General features: G+C 37.5%; 1 protein-coding gene and 1 long non-coding RNA gene across 2 annotated transcripts in view; one reads left to right on the top strand and one right to left on the bottom strand.

Annotated features, from left to right (window-relative positions):
* Positions 1-14,491, top strand: part of cpne5b (copine Vb) — a 120,017-nt gene that overhangs the window by 82,147 nt on the left and 23,379 nt on the right. The window contains exons 10-14 of the mRNA XM_017496467.3: positions 3,086-3,127; positions 3,268-3,343; positions 5,555-5,608; positions 7,210-7,271; positions 14,070-14,116. Of these exons, the coding sequence (XP_017351956.1) occupies positions 3,086-3,127; positions 3,268-3,343; positions 5,555-5,608; positions 7,210-7,271; positions 14,070-14,116 (281 nt within the window). The remainder of the gene's footprint in view (positions 1-3,085; positions 3,128-3,267; positions 3,344-5,554; positions 5,609-7,209; positions 7,272-14,069; positions 14,117-14,491) is intronic.
* Positions 1-14,491, bottom strand: part of LOC128628909 (uncharacterized) — a 52,443-nt gene that overhangs the window by 30,706 nt on the left and 7,246 nt on the right. The gene's annotated exons all lie outside the window — the stretch shown is intronic.

Below are 14,491 nucleotides of genomic sequence, written 5' to 3'. Positions count from 1 at the left end.
TGGTGCCTTTTTCATAATATTCAATCTCTAGGAAAGCTCATCGCACTCATGCTGATAAAATAGTTGAACAAAGAGAATGTTTTAGGAGAGAGCTTGTGAGATGGAGAAGTGCAAACCAACAAGCCTGTGGGAATAAGCAGGACAGATGTTAGCTTAGTGTTGGTGTCATATCTGAAACTAAAGCTTCAGTAAATTGGCAGCAGTGTGCCAGGACACCCGGAAGGTGTATGTGCGTGTGTCTGTGTATGTTATACTGCTTTTTGGGAAACTGATCATTTTTAAGAAACTTCACACTTATTTATTCATATGCAAAATAATTCCAAAGGCCCGATTCAACACCATTTTGAGGGTAATGAAAATGTAGGTAGGAGACAGAATTGGTAAAACATTACCAGGATATTCCTCTGTTGGAAATCCATAGCAGGGATAAGATATCAGACATACCAGGCAGAGTCAAATCTCATCTTGATGACCCAAAATCTGATGAGATATGTTTAGCAAAATCCATCCACATATCCTTTCTTTATCACACTACACCAAGCAGAGCTCCATCATCCACTCACAGCACTCAGGTCTCTGTTGTCAGTAGTAAGTGCAGCATTGGCAAGGACAGCATGTATTCTACTTTTTCTAGAAATAGAGCTAGCTAAGCCATCAAAAACAGGAAAAGAGTGCACTCTGATCCAAGAAAAAATAGCATCACGGGGGAGTAAGTGAGGCCCCTTTTACTAACATAGTCATGGGACTGTAATTTTTTTCTGTCATTAGACCTGTCAAGGTGCAACAGCACCTGCTATTTCTAGTCTAATAGGATTAAAATCATCATCCATGAACCATCGTTTGTGTCTCCATGGTTTTTTTTTTTTTTTTTCAGTTATGTCTTGATTAAGTGGAAACATTGACATTAAAATATAGCTTGTTTCCTCCTCAGACTTCAGATGAACAGCTGAATTGGTTTTATTTTTAACATCCATTAAACAAAAATGAAGTTATTGTACAGAGTCTCACAGCTGGAAATGAACAAGTGTGTGTTTACAATCTGCTATCTTAGTATCTTAGTGTTAATGCCTGCAATTGTCCAAAGCTCATCCTACTATTTTGGTTTAAGGTCAGAACGCTGGTCTTGATATTTAATATGCCGGCACCCCTCCAACGCCTTTACCCCACCCACCCTTTTTCATTCATTTTCCCCTCCCTCCTTCCCTTCCTCTGTTCCTTGTGAGATAGATGGGTTGAGAACATTGTCTATTTCTGTTCATCTGCTGGGATTGTTGATTGACAGCTGCCTTGGGGATTGTCTTGACAACAGTTCCCTGTTGGTGTCAGAAAACAAGGCATTCAGGTGACTGAGGCTTTGAAAAGGTGCTGACTCAATACCTTTGAAGATAACAATCGGCAGAGGATGTAGCCACCTACACATCTGGATGGGGGGGGGGGGGGGGGGGGGGGTTGGCTTCATTCTACTCGACTGTTGTGTGATGTTTCTTGTTTCTTGCTCTATTTGCAATTTTGTGATGTGCTGCTGTTATGGTTGGGAAAAAGTTTTGACAGTTCTTGCCATAAAAGTAGTGTGGAAAGTGTGTGTGTGTGTGTTTGGGGGGGGTGGGGGGTGGGGGATATCACACTTCATGAATTCTCCAAGTAGGTGGAAAACAATTTTGTTTGATTTTATTCAGCTAGTGATGGTTATAGAGTTCAGAGGTCACAAGAAATGTAACAACTCTCATTAGGCTAACACAGCAACAACATTTTGAAGACACTAGCAAAGCACGCCAAGTCAATTTCACTAAGAATGCTGAGTGCTTTTGCACTTCTGAAGAGCTCATCCAAATCTTTTCAGACATTTTTTTTAGCAGTCATAGCAACTTTGCCTTAAAACAGAATGCAACAATTAGCAATGTTTTTAGTAAACAATCTTAATGACTTGCAAGTGTGTTCTGTATCAACTGTGACCAGAAAGGCCTGAAATGAAACGTAATGTAAATGAGCTTAGTTACTCATTCCCTAGGATGCTTTCTTAAACAGTGTATGAGTCTTGCTTACACTAATGAGCTTATTTAGTGAAATGTGCATTTTATCCTCATTAATATGTACAGGTGGCCACACTTTCCCCACAATCTTGTCAGTTTTGTCTGCAGAGCAGAACTACTTACTGACGGATGTAAGACCCCCCACTTCCTACACCCTTGTCTTTTGGTGTGAATGTGACTGATCACTTAATTGAGGCCCTGTGATACAACAAGCCAATTAAAGATGCTGCTGATGATAATATTTCCTTCAAGTTTTTTGTTTATTAAAGTAAAATTACTGAGTAAGCACAATGACCAGCCAAGGTCGAAATGTGTTGTTTTAATTGAATAGCCTCATTTACATCCAAATCTTCCTTTCTGTGAATATTTTAGGGGCCCGAGCACCTAGGACTTGGAGCCTGATTGCGTTTGTCTGGATTTTTATTTATTTATTTATTTATTTACTGATTCTGTCATAAAAAAGCTGATAAAAGACATAAAACCACAAAATTTGGCAGGAACGTACAGAATCATCTCTGATATGCAGGCCAGTGGCAGACCTGCAACAGCCTGATGGTGTACCTATAGCACACACTTTTTGTCAAGACTATGCTATAAATGGCATTGCTTTCCACAACTTCTGGCCTACAAACATGGCTGTCATATTCATGGTCTTAGTGATCACACACATCTGTGCACAGTTATAGCCACACAGTATATAAGATCATTGCGAAGTATAAGCTCAGTGTCATGTACCTGGTGATATCAAGCCTTTTTGATTCAGTGCTATTGTGTTTATGGTTATGACTATGTTTCTGGTTTCTGTCTTTGTCTCTTGCCCAAGTATTGTTGTTTGTACATTGCGTGGCTTCTGTCTGTTTGTTGACTTTGACTCTGCTTATCGTTTTGGTTTTGCTTGCTTTTGGAAGAATAAAAAAGTTAACCTGCAACCATCTTCACCACCTGACACAGGATTACAGATTCAGTTGCATCATATGCAAAACCTTCTTTTTAAATAACACATACTATATTGTATTGTGTAGCTTTTTAGTTTTCTCAATTGTTCTATCTTTCAGAGCGATTAAGGTCGAGGTGTATGACTGGGATCGAGATGGAAGGTTAGTCACCTTTTCATTTGTTCATATAAACACAATAAAGTGCACAGTCAAGTGCAGTAGAAATGGCTTGATATCTTGCATGCTAAGGGATCACCTACTATTCTATGTATTTTGGATTCTGAACCATTTTTATTTTTCAGTCACGATTTTATTGGCGAATTCACCACGAGCTACCGAGAGCTAGCCCGAGGTCAGAGCCAGTTCAATGTGTATGAGGTGAGCTCCTTTACGAATGCCTCATACCATCCCATCAATAATTAATTCAATTATATTTGTATAGCAATTTTGACAACAGAAATTCTGAAATATCTATCTATCTATCTGTGTATCTATCTATCTATATCTCAATGCCCTCCACTAATATTGGCACCCTTTCTAAATATGAGCAATGAAGGCCGTGAAAAATTGTCTTTATTGTTTGATCTTTTGTTAAAAAAATTCACAAAAATACTCTGCTATCACGGATATCAAACAATTGCAAACACAACACAAGTTTATCAAAAAATATCTTTGTTAAATATGTGTGCCACAACTAAAATATATAAAATATATATTACATAAAAATATGTGAAGTAGGTTTTAAATAATAAATAAATAAATAAACAAACAACCTTTTGGTTGTTTATTTTAAGTTTTTTTTTTTTAGTGCACCTGGGTGACTAGGAACAGGAAATTGTTCACCCATGACTTCCTGTTTCACAGGGGTATAAATATGAGGTAGATTCCCTTAGTCATTCACAACAATGTGTAAGAGCAAAGAATACAGCTGTGATGTGCGGCAAAAGGATGTTGAGCTTCACAAAATGGGAAGTGTCTATAAGAAAATAGCACAAGCTCTAAAAATGCCCATTTCCACCATCAGGGAAATACTTAAGAAGTTCCAGTCAACTGGAAATGGACGTGTGTCTATATTATGTCCACCCACTGTAAAAAGGATAGTGTCCAAAAAGTCTCCAAGGATCACAGCTGGAGAATTGCAGAAGTTAGTTGGGTCTTGGGGTCAGAAAGTCTCCGAAACTACAATCTGAAGTCACCTACATTACCACAAGTTGTTTGGAAGCATTTCAAGAAAAAAAAGCCTCTACTCTCATCCAAAACAAACAAGCGTCTTCAGTTGGCCAGACACTACTGGAACTTCAAATGGGATCGGGTTCTATGGTCAGATGAAACCAAAATAGATTTTTGGCAATAAACACCAGAGGTGGTTTTGCTGCACACACACACTCTGGTCCTGTCGCTGGTTCACCAGTTGTCCTTCCTTGGACCACTTTTGGCACGTACTAACCACTGCATACCAGGAACACCCCACAAGACCTGCCATTTTAGAGCTGCGCTGACGCGCTCATCTAGCCACCACAATCTGGCCCTTGTCAAAGCCGATCAGATACAATGTTACAGATACAAATACAATATTGTATTGCATATATTTTTTGCTTTTCCATTTTTGTAAAGCTCCTGAACATTACAAGTAATTAAGAAGTCAGACAGACTTTGATTTAAGCATAAAAGAGCCCATTTTAATCATTGATTTCTTTCAGTGTTTAAAGAAACACTGTGCATTAGTGATATTTTCTCCTTGGATCCTGGATGTAAAAAGCTAGCAGGTGGCCGGTCCCACTCTGCTTTTTAGCTTTGTGTGGATATCAGCATTTTACCTCTATCGCTCTTTGTGCATCTGCAGACACCAGTCTCTGCCACATCCATCTTGCTAAATTGTCAATAATATGGATGACCTGGCCACTATTGCCCTAACTATCTCTCCCACCATACCAGTGTATATATGGAGTCAGAAGCGTTGTGCACAGCTTCCCTGAGCTCCTTTCATTATGTGATCCTGTATGTGAAATAGGGACAGGGCGCTGAGATAGGAAAACAAAGTGGTTAAAGTGGGGATAGATAGAGGAAGAAAATTGCACACAGATTATTCATTGTCTCACTGTAATTCTGCTAGCTTATGACTGAATAATTCCATGTGACACCACATTTACCCGAACTGTGGGGAAATGTCCGGTTTTACATCCTAGCTACATTTTCTACAGATAGAAGGGATTTCATACAGAAGCCATGAACTACAAGTGGTGTGTCATTATTTTTGACTTAATAATTCGTTATTTCAAGATTAATTTTTATGAATCCTCCTTATTTTGAGATCTTGTTATTTCGACTGTTGACTATTTATCGATTGAATATTATATTTCCATATTTTCCAGACCCTAAGTTGCTCTAATGGAATTCACTAACTACATAGCAATGTGTTTTTCAGAACTTGCTGTTCAGGGCTTCAGTAATTTCATGATAAATCGCCCATGTATTTCTTTTTGGAGAAATATTACACCGAATAACAAATTTATTGTGTTCTCGCCTGGACGTCCTTTGTGAGTGTATTTCAACTTGGCTCCTGAACGGCTTCTCCATCCTGGTTTGTAGGTGGTGAATCCAAAGAAGAAGATGAAAAAGAAGAAATATGTCAATTCTGGCACGGTGAGTTGAACTTTGGAATACACATGCGCGCACACACACACACACACACACACACACACACACACACACACACACACGTGTGGTGTAATGGTTTCTTTCGTTCATCTATATTAAAAAACAAAACAAAGCCACACATCCTCTGCCTGCAAGAATACAAGCTTTTCACATGAATTGCTATCTCCTTTCACACCCCCACTAATTAAATGAGTAAAAATAAATAACAATTGGGTGATTTTTGCAGCTGCGTGGAGACAAAGTATCCCTTTGACACATCCTTAGAATGCATTATTTAAGTCTGTGTTTGCTGTTCACCATGTTAAACAGATGGTGAAGGTTAGAGGCGATGAATAACCTCTGAAATGAGAAGCACGAGACAGAGAGATAAGGGGGGGGGGGGTATGGGGTGGAATCTTTGAGTAATTCTGAAAGTGGACACAAAAGCAGGAATTTGTATCTTAACGTTAATGTGACATGAATCGGTTACCCAGACTGATGACTGCACCACAGATGCCTCATTTCCTGTCTTCTGCATCACATACTCATCCGGGCAGTGCTGCCTAACTTCAGCTGCTTTGCTTATGCTCATCACTCACTGTCTTGTTCATGGACGCACAAAAGATATATTGCAGGCAATTTTTGATATGAGAACATAATTCACTATTGCATGACAGAAAAGACTCCAATAAGGAATTAAAAAGGAATTAAAAAGGAAACCACGGAGCTTATAATTCACACACAATGCGTATGTGCTTCGTATGTGGATTTTTGGGATGTAATGAATAAAACACAAGGTGGTGGTATGATGACTTTACTAACACACAGATGATCATTTTCCTATAACACCAAGTCGCTAAGTGTTTTATTCCCCATATGCAATAGTAATTTGCCAAACATTATTTATCAATTAATTTATTTATGATACATTTGAACTATTTTAGTTACATTTAATGCTGTGGAAAACTGCAAAAAAAAAAAAAAAAAGTTAGTTCCTGTTAACAATTCCATTATAGCAGCTACAGTGAGGGAAATTTCATCTCAATTTGATCAATTATCCAAACATTCCAATATTAGATTGATTACTTAAATGTATACAATAATATTTTGGTTATTTAATGGAGCCATAGAAATGTGTAATTCCTGAATTTCCCTCCAACAAAACACATTCGTTGATATTATTATTGTACCATTTGTTTTTTTTTAATTTAAGGTTTGGAGTACAGTATAAGACTATAAGAAGCCTTTAATAAATACGCCTTTAATAATGGTGGAGTGTGATTTCCAGTTGGATTAAGGAGTAAATGATTAATTACAGAAGTTCTGGGAGTAGAACGCTAAACGAACCCTGCAAGTTCGATTAAACTCAATACAAAAGCACAACACTGATCCCAATGCACGCTGTCCCCCTGAGTGAGATTATGTATCCCTATTATGTATGCCCCTATTATGTATTCTGTCAGCATTTAGAAACAAACAGGCAATGCACACAATTTCCATTACTCACAATATGTAATCGCTTAACTGCACACAACAGAATTTGTTATATTAGTTTTCCTGTCGTTCTACTGAGCACAAATGTTTTATGTCTCAATTTGTTCACACAGGTGACGCTGCTGTCTTTTTCTGTGGAGTCTGAATTCACTTTCCTCGATTACATCAAAGGAGGGTGAGTAGCGATAAGAAGCCTGCAGCTGTGTGGTGTTTGGTGAATCTCAGAATCATTCTCTGTAAAAGCTGCCCTGAGTCTCAATACTTAGAAATGGCACACATATCATTTACAGTATAACATGTACGTTTATTTTAAAAAATGATTTGATAGTGAGGCAGAGTTGGATATATTAAGTTCAAAGGTTATTTCAATATTTACCTGGGGAAAGTTACATGTATTTAGAGACGGGTTACACACATGCTTAAGTCGATTTTTCTGGGCGCACAATTCATGCAAATTATCTGTTTGTAGTTCAGTCCTCCAAGGCTACCAGAATTATTAATTTTCTTTCTTTATTTATTTATTTATTTTTAGGTAGAGGTGTTTATGACTGGGTCTAGAGCACTGCCTTTAAATACAAGTAGTGTTGTCTTTGCTGTCAAATGTAATATGACATAATACAAATGCAGGAGATAATGTAAAAACGAAGAAAAAAAAATCAAAAAGACTAATATGATAATAAATGAATGAGAAGATGGCAATTAAAATCAAAATATATCAACATATATGTTTATTGCAAATATATTTCTGCATATATAATCCTAGATTTATCAAATTAACCACTGCAAATTTGCTGCAATCCAATAATTTGGCTCCCACATTCATTATTTCACAAGCTGCTGAATAGCACTTGATCTAGCACATTCTATTATTTTGCTTTTTTTTTTTTTAAATATCGTGCACCAACAGTTAATTGGGTGCATAACTTACTGCAATGTAAAATTGCAATGTATGTGTGAGATGTAGGCTATTTTATCACGATTTTCATTTTCCATTTTGAAAGGTGTAATTAAAACAGTAATGGCAGTGTTTGAGTTAATTCGATGAGCTCTCCTGTAAAGAAAACATGCCCATAGGGTTTTTTTTTTGTATTTAGACCAAAATATAAATTAAATATTGTGGTGGTTGCATCACACTGTCAGACACTGGCTCTCAAATTGATAATGTAAAAGAAAAATGCACTTAAGTCCAAGGTCAGCGTCATGTGTAACTGAGATATGACTCTGTTTTTGGCAAACTCGGTCCTGCATAACTCTCACACAGTTGTCTGAAAGTCCACAGCTACATCTAAGCTCATCCATATTCATCTCTGAATATGGCACTGAGCATGTAGCTGAGCAGTTTGTGGTTTTGTTTAAAGGCTTAAGTGTGGCTCTCTGGCCGTCCTGGGATTTTAAAATCCTAACCTGCCAGTAATTAATATTAAACTTGCTACTAAACTATCACTTTGTAATTACATATTTATTTTAACAATATTTATTCAGAACTACTTCAGTGGTGAAGGACGATTCACGTTGTAGTTTAATTTTGAGACATCATAAACATCTGGCTATTACATTACATTGAAATGTATGGCATTTTGCAGACACTCTTATCCAGAGCGACTTACATTCATCTTATTTAAGCAGTTGAGGGTTAAGGGACTTGCTCAAGGGCCCAGCAGTGGCAGATTGGCAGTGCTGGGATTTGAATTGATCTATTTTTTTCCTGAACATAAAAAGCATTGTCGGGATAAACAATGTCTAACGGGCCGGTCTTTTAAACGCTCTGACATTTCACCGGTTAGACGGGGCGTTCCTCACTGTCATGCCTCTGAAGGAGTCAGCCGAAAGCAGTGTGAGTGAGAAATAGATGCCTCCTCTCAAACTGAGATTTATTTTGCCAATATTTTTTGAGGGAACCACTCAGCCTGGATAATGCATGGCAGATATGTTTTTCGATATGTTTTTGGCTCCAGTGCTTTTAAGCGCTTGTTGAATTTGATATTCTAGAAAGAGCGAAACTGGGGTCACCTTCAATCAACTAGGCAGCATCCTTGAGAATTCTGCCTTTGAGAGTTCTGCACAAGGAATGTCCATTTTCAAGAATGTCTAGTGGTTAGTAAGCAGCTCTTATCGCAAAAAACATAGAGACAGATAAGTAAAAAACAGATGAGGTGTTTAGGAAGCATGTCAAACATTCTGCCTACTTTATATAATCAACAACATTTAGAATTCAGACAAATGAAATTCATGATGTTGCCAATTCTATTGTTTTCAGTATACAGTGATTTCACTATACAAATTGTTTTCTGAAACAATTTAGTATGAGATATATATACCAAAACTCAAGAACTCAGCAAATATAACATTGTATAGTGAAAATAAAATTGGCCTTGCTGTTCCAGTACTTTTAGAGGGGACTGTATACTCCCTATTAAGTCAATTTGAGTTCCAGGTTGTAATCCTAGTTAATTTTATAAATTCATGACAATGTATGGTAAAATAATAAGAGTTGTTGATGGGTTATCAGTCTACTAAATTGTTTTTGTTCTGTTTTGGTCTGGGCAAATGATATTAGACTAAGTATTACCTAAAACTGCTCCAAAGGACATTTTTGTAACATTGGTGCTCGAAAAAGATTTTCTTTGACTTATCACTTGCTTTTAGTGACTGAATAAAGTGACCAGCGATGTAAAGAGTACTGCGGCATATAAGATCAAAAGCAATACTGATCCGGGGTGTGTGTGTGTGTGTGTGTGTGTGTGTGTGTGTGTGTGTGTGTGTGTGTGTGTAATAGGAATGAGAAAGCGAGCTAGAGATACAATGTCTGCTGATAATCAATTATGACTTAGTGGTGGACCGAGAAGTAGGGGAAAAAAATTAAATAGTAATTAAGGAAGTGAAGAAGGGACTGACACAGCTCTGGATTAGCCTCAGTGTCACACTGTTAAATTGATAGGGAGGTGGAACACACACACACACACACACACACACACACACACACACACACACACACACACACACACACACACGGCCGGAGTCGGACCATAGTATTCCCCCCACCAACCATAGATACGGTTCAGGAGGGATAATATAGCATGCTGCATATATAAAAAGTCATCTTTATTTGCCCTATGTGAACAAATGGAAGTTTTATTAATTAAAACAGGATGTTGATTGCTAAAGTTCACTAGCTAGCATTTATTTCTTGTCACCTAGTCAAACTTACCTTTTCATAACTACACATCATCCTTTTAATTTTACTCCTCATAATAATTCATAGTAGTTACTGAGAAATATGCCTTAAAATGGATAACTGAATAATACACCAAGAGTATGTGGTGAAATAAGCTAAGTGTCACATGTCAATTGAGTAAATAGCTAGCTGATAGTCCAGAAATCATTTATGGTCCATAAATGAAAGGCGAGTAATTGAGAATAGCAAGCTTGCTATCATTGCAACTAAATTTCAGCATTATTAGGCTAACACCACATTTCTTTCTTTATCTTTTTGCCTATGCATCCACAATATATGAAAAGACACAGGATGCTAGGTTTGCTGTTCTTTACTCACTCTTGTATTTGAATCTAATTAGCTGACTAAATGTAATTCAAGGCAAACAGGGTCTGTACTAAAGGAAGGGGCTATAATATTTCCCCCTAAATTATGACAAATATGAATTTGTTTACAGTTCATGATGAGTGTTTAACAGCAAGGACCTGCTGTGGCACGCTACTTTCAGAAATGTAAACTTGTTATGCCACGACAGTGAGTCCAACACACGATTGGTCCACCAGGAATTTTCTTGACCCTCCCAATTACCATTTCACCACTGCTCACACTTACTTTCTCACTCTGTCTCACACACACACACAGGCACTAGTTGGAAATAAACCCATGCTGCGAGAGCAAGGCTGTGCTCTGATTAAAAACTGACCTTTACCTCGGTGGTGGTCTCTGATGGTTGAGTGGCAGATAGCCAACACGTGACCCCTCCTGACATTTCTATTAAAGGCTGTCGTCCTAACACTTAGCATCATGTGGTGTTAAGTGTGAAAAAGGCACTGTGAAAATACAAGTGTATTAAACATGGCTTTAACTGAGTATTTTTAGTAAAACCAATGACTCCTACCCTAGAAGGACATGGCAGGCATTCTGAATTTCCCTGGAATGCCACTCCATGTCAATATCTCTTCACTCCATCCATAATTAGACTGCTGTAGTGGTCATCCTGCCTACTGCAGCATTGCGAACATGCTCTCTGCATTCTGCCTGACAAATGAGTGGCCAATACTTAGTGACAAGAGCTTCTATCTGCCCAATGATCAATGCTTGGCCTTGTGTACACTCTCGACAGGTTCCTGCATAGTGAAGAGCTCTCTAGGGCACTACAATGCAGTTACTGCAACCTGACAAATTTTAGATCTTCTTTGTGGATAACTGGGCCATGGGCAGGCAATAGGCAGGCCATTTCCTTTCACAATAGTAATGAATCATGCCCTATAAGAATTCAGAATTAATTAAAATATAGCTTTTCTCATTTGGGATGTACCTGGATATGCATCCCACTGCCAAAAAAAATAAATTAAAAAAAAATAAATAAATAAAAGAAGAAGAAGAAAAATCTCAGCAAGTGAAAAGGAATCTTGAATATGAGAGTATTTGTTATTGTGAGATTATTATAAATCAAATATAAGAATATTCAGCCTATTCAGATTATACTACACAAATTCAAATACACCTATGAATAGGAGGTGCACCATTTGTTTTCTTTTCTCTCTTACGTTCTTTTTTGTTTTTAGAAAGCTTGCGATAAAGGTTTGCACCCGATTGAGACTAGAGGTGTACATTGGGACTTGGATCCTGTGGGACACAACAAAAAAAGTTGCATGAGTGGGAGGTTTTTACTTTCATGCAGGTGCAAGTGAGCACATATGAAGCTTGTGGGACAAACAAAGTCCACGTTAATTAATATGTTGCATGATGCATTTACAGTGTTTATTCATTCATCCTTCATTTAAATTAGGTTAGTAGCTTGTTTACATTTTTAGGAATTTGGACCAATAAATATGTTCAAAAATATTGCAGGCAGGTACAAAAGCAAAACGAATAACCGTGTGGGCGCAATTTAAAAAAAGAAACATGATTTCTAGTTGAGACCAATTATAAACACTGAGGCTGAGTAACAGCCAGAGCACGCTGACACAGCTGGCATTTCTACCTTAGACTTTTTCCTCATAGTGTTAGGGTTGAAAATAAAGAAAAGAAAACGCCCACTCAAATTCAAATACATATATGGATATTTGGAGTACAAGTTGTAGCACTTGTTACACCCCTAGCATACAGGCACATTACTGATTCTACTACCAAACATATGTTTGAAGGTTCTATCACCACCCTCCCTGCCTTTGCACTGCTAGTCATCAAAATATTGAATTGTCAGAGTTGTTTTGTAATTCATGCTTGAATGCAGAATAGGCTTCACAAGTCACATGGCCTTTCATAAATTAATAAACAGGATAATTACAATCCAGGTTACAAATGGGCAAGAGGCTCAGTATTAGCTAGGGATTTCAAAGGTTAATGTACTTTTTCTACCCTTTTCATTATAAGTGTATTAGTCCTTATCCCTTTTAAAGCCCTAAGAGTGCTCTGTATTATGCTTCATTTTCCCCCCTTAAATTGCATAGTGCATAACTAAATTAGGAAGATTAATACTGCATAAATTTACACATTTAGAAAATTGGATTTTTTTTCAACGCTCTATCAATTTAATTGATTTGAGAAAAATATATTTTTTGAATGCATTTCCCTTTTAAACAACTGATTAAAGATGCATTTTTCCTGATCACATGCAGACTACAGAAGATGTTTTAGGAGTGAGCCACTATATAATCCAAAATCCTAGATATTCAGAGTTAATATTCTTGCTCAAGGACTCAATACACAGTCCTGGGAAAGAAACACGTTTGTGGTGCTTATTTATTGTTATTATTGTTTAAATAATTTGACTTCAATACATACTGAAAAGACAGGCTAGAGTTGAAAGAGGATAATGTTTTTTCAGGGTGAACACTACAGAAGTGGGCTAGCTTGATGTAATTACTTGTCCCGTCTATCTTAAATAGACAGGAGCTGCTGGAGTGGATGCTACTCATGTCATTAAGTATAAGTGTGTGTGTGTGTGTGTGTGTGTGTGTGTGTGTGTGTGTGTGTGTGTGTTTGTTTACATTCACTGGCCACTTTATTAGGAACACATGTACATATGCACTTTTATGCAGTTGTCCAATCAATCGCACATGTGGCAGTAGTACCACACACACACACACACACACACACACATCACGCAAATACAGGTCTGGAGCTGTAATGTTCACATTAAAAATCAAAATGGGGAAAATGTGCATTCAGTGACTTTGATCGTGGCATAGTTGTTGGTAACAGATGTACTGATTTGAGTATTTCAGAAACTGCTGATCTCCTGGGGTTTCATGTACAATAGAAGTTTGTTTACACAGGGGGAAAAAAAAACATCTGAGAGGTAGTTCTGCAGGTGGGAACGTCTCTAAGGGAGAATGGCCAGAATGGGCTAGAACAGCAAAAAACCACACCTGTCAGCAACTATAATTTGAACAACAGAACAATAATTAGAGTCTATTATGGGCACAGGCTCACTGAAACTAGACACTGAGTTGCTTTTTTGTTTACCACGGTTGTAAAGTGGGTTTTCCCCGTTTATTTATTTATTTATTTTTTAAAGTATGTCCATTCTCCTTTGAGTGTATCCGCCCCAAAGAACTGCTGCTCACTGGCTGTTTCCATTTTGTGGAAATTCTAGGGGTTACTATTAAAATGATCGGTAATTGTACATATAGTTGTGCTGTAGCATATACATAGTATATACACATAAATGAGCACTTGAGGTTCTCCAGGATGTTTATTGGTGATGACATTGACGTCTTATTTTTTTCCCTTGTTTACAATTCTATCCAGGACCCAAATCAATTTCACAGTGGCCATCGATTTCACCGCGTCTAATGGTAAGTGACTACGTGATTTTACTTTCTTTATTTAAAAGAAGAATAAAACTCTCTCTATTTAACACCAAGCCTCTTCTGTTTAATAGTTCTAAAGATTTAATAGTTGTGAATGGGCATCCTACTGCAATGGGGATCTGAACTGAATGCTAAGTAGGGTGTCTGGTCTTGCCCAGAGGGGAACCGAGTACAGAATAGGCTGGTTAGAGAACGGTGCTTTGCTGCACCTGCTGACGATGAATGGCACTCTCCTGTTCTTACAGCAATTACTAATAATTACTATACTTTTGAAAGCTGCAAAAGAAGTCTATTAATAGTCTATTAATAATCAAGTGCTAATGTGGCCCAGCCAAGAAAATGTGTTTGAGAACATATGAA

Source organism: Ictalurus punctatus, chromosome 21, assembly GCF_001660625.3.
Source record: "Ictalurus punctatus breed USDA103 chromosome 21, Coco_2.0, whole genome shotgun sequence".
NCBI lineage: Eukaryota > Metazoa > Chordata > Actinopteri > Siluriformes > Ictaluridae > Ictalurus > Ictalurus punctatus.
This window is presented reverse-complemented; position numbering and strand designations above follow the sequence as displayed.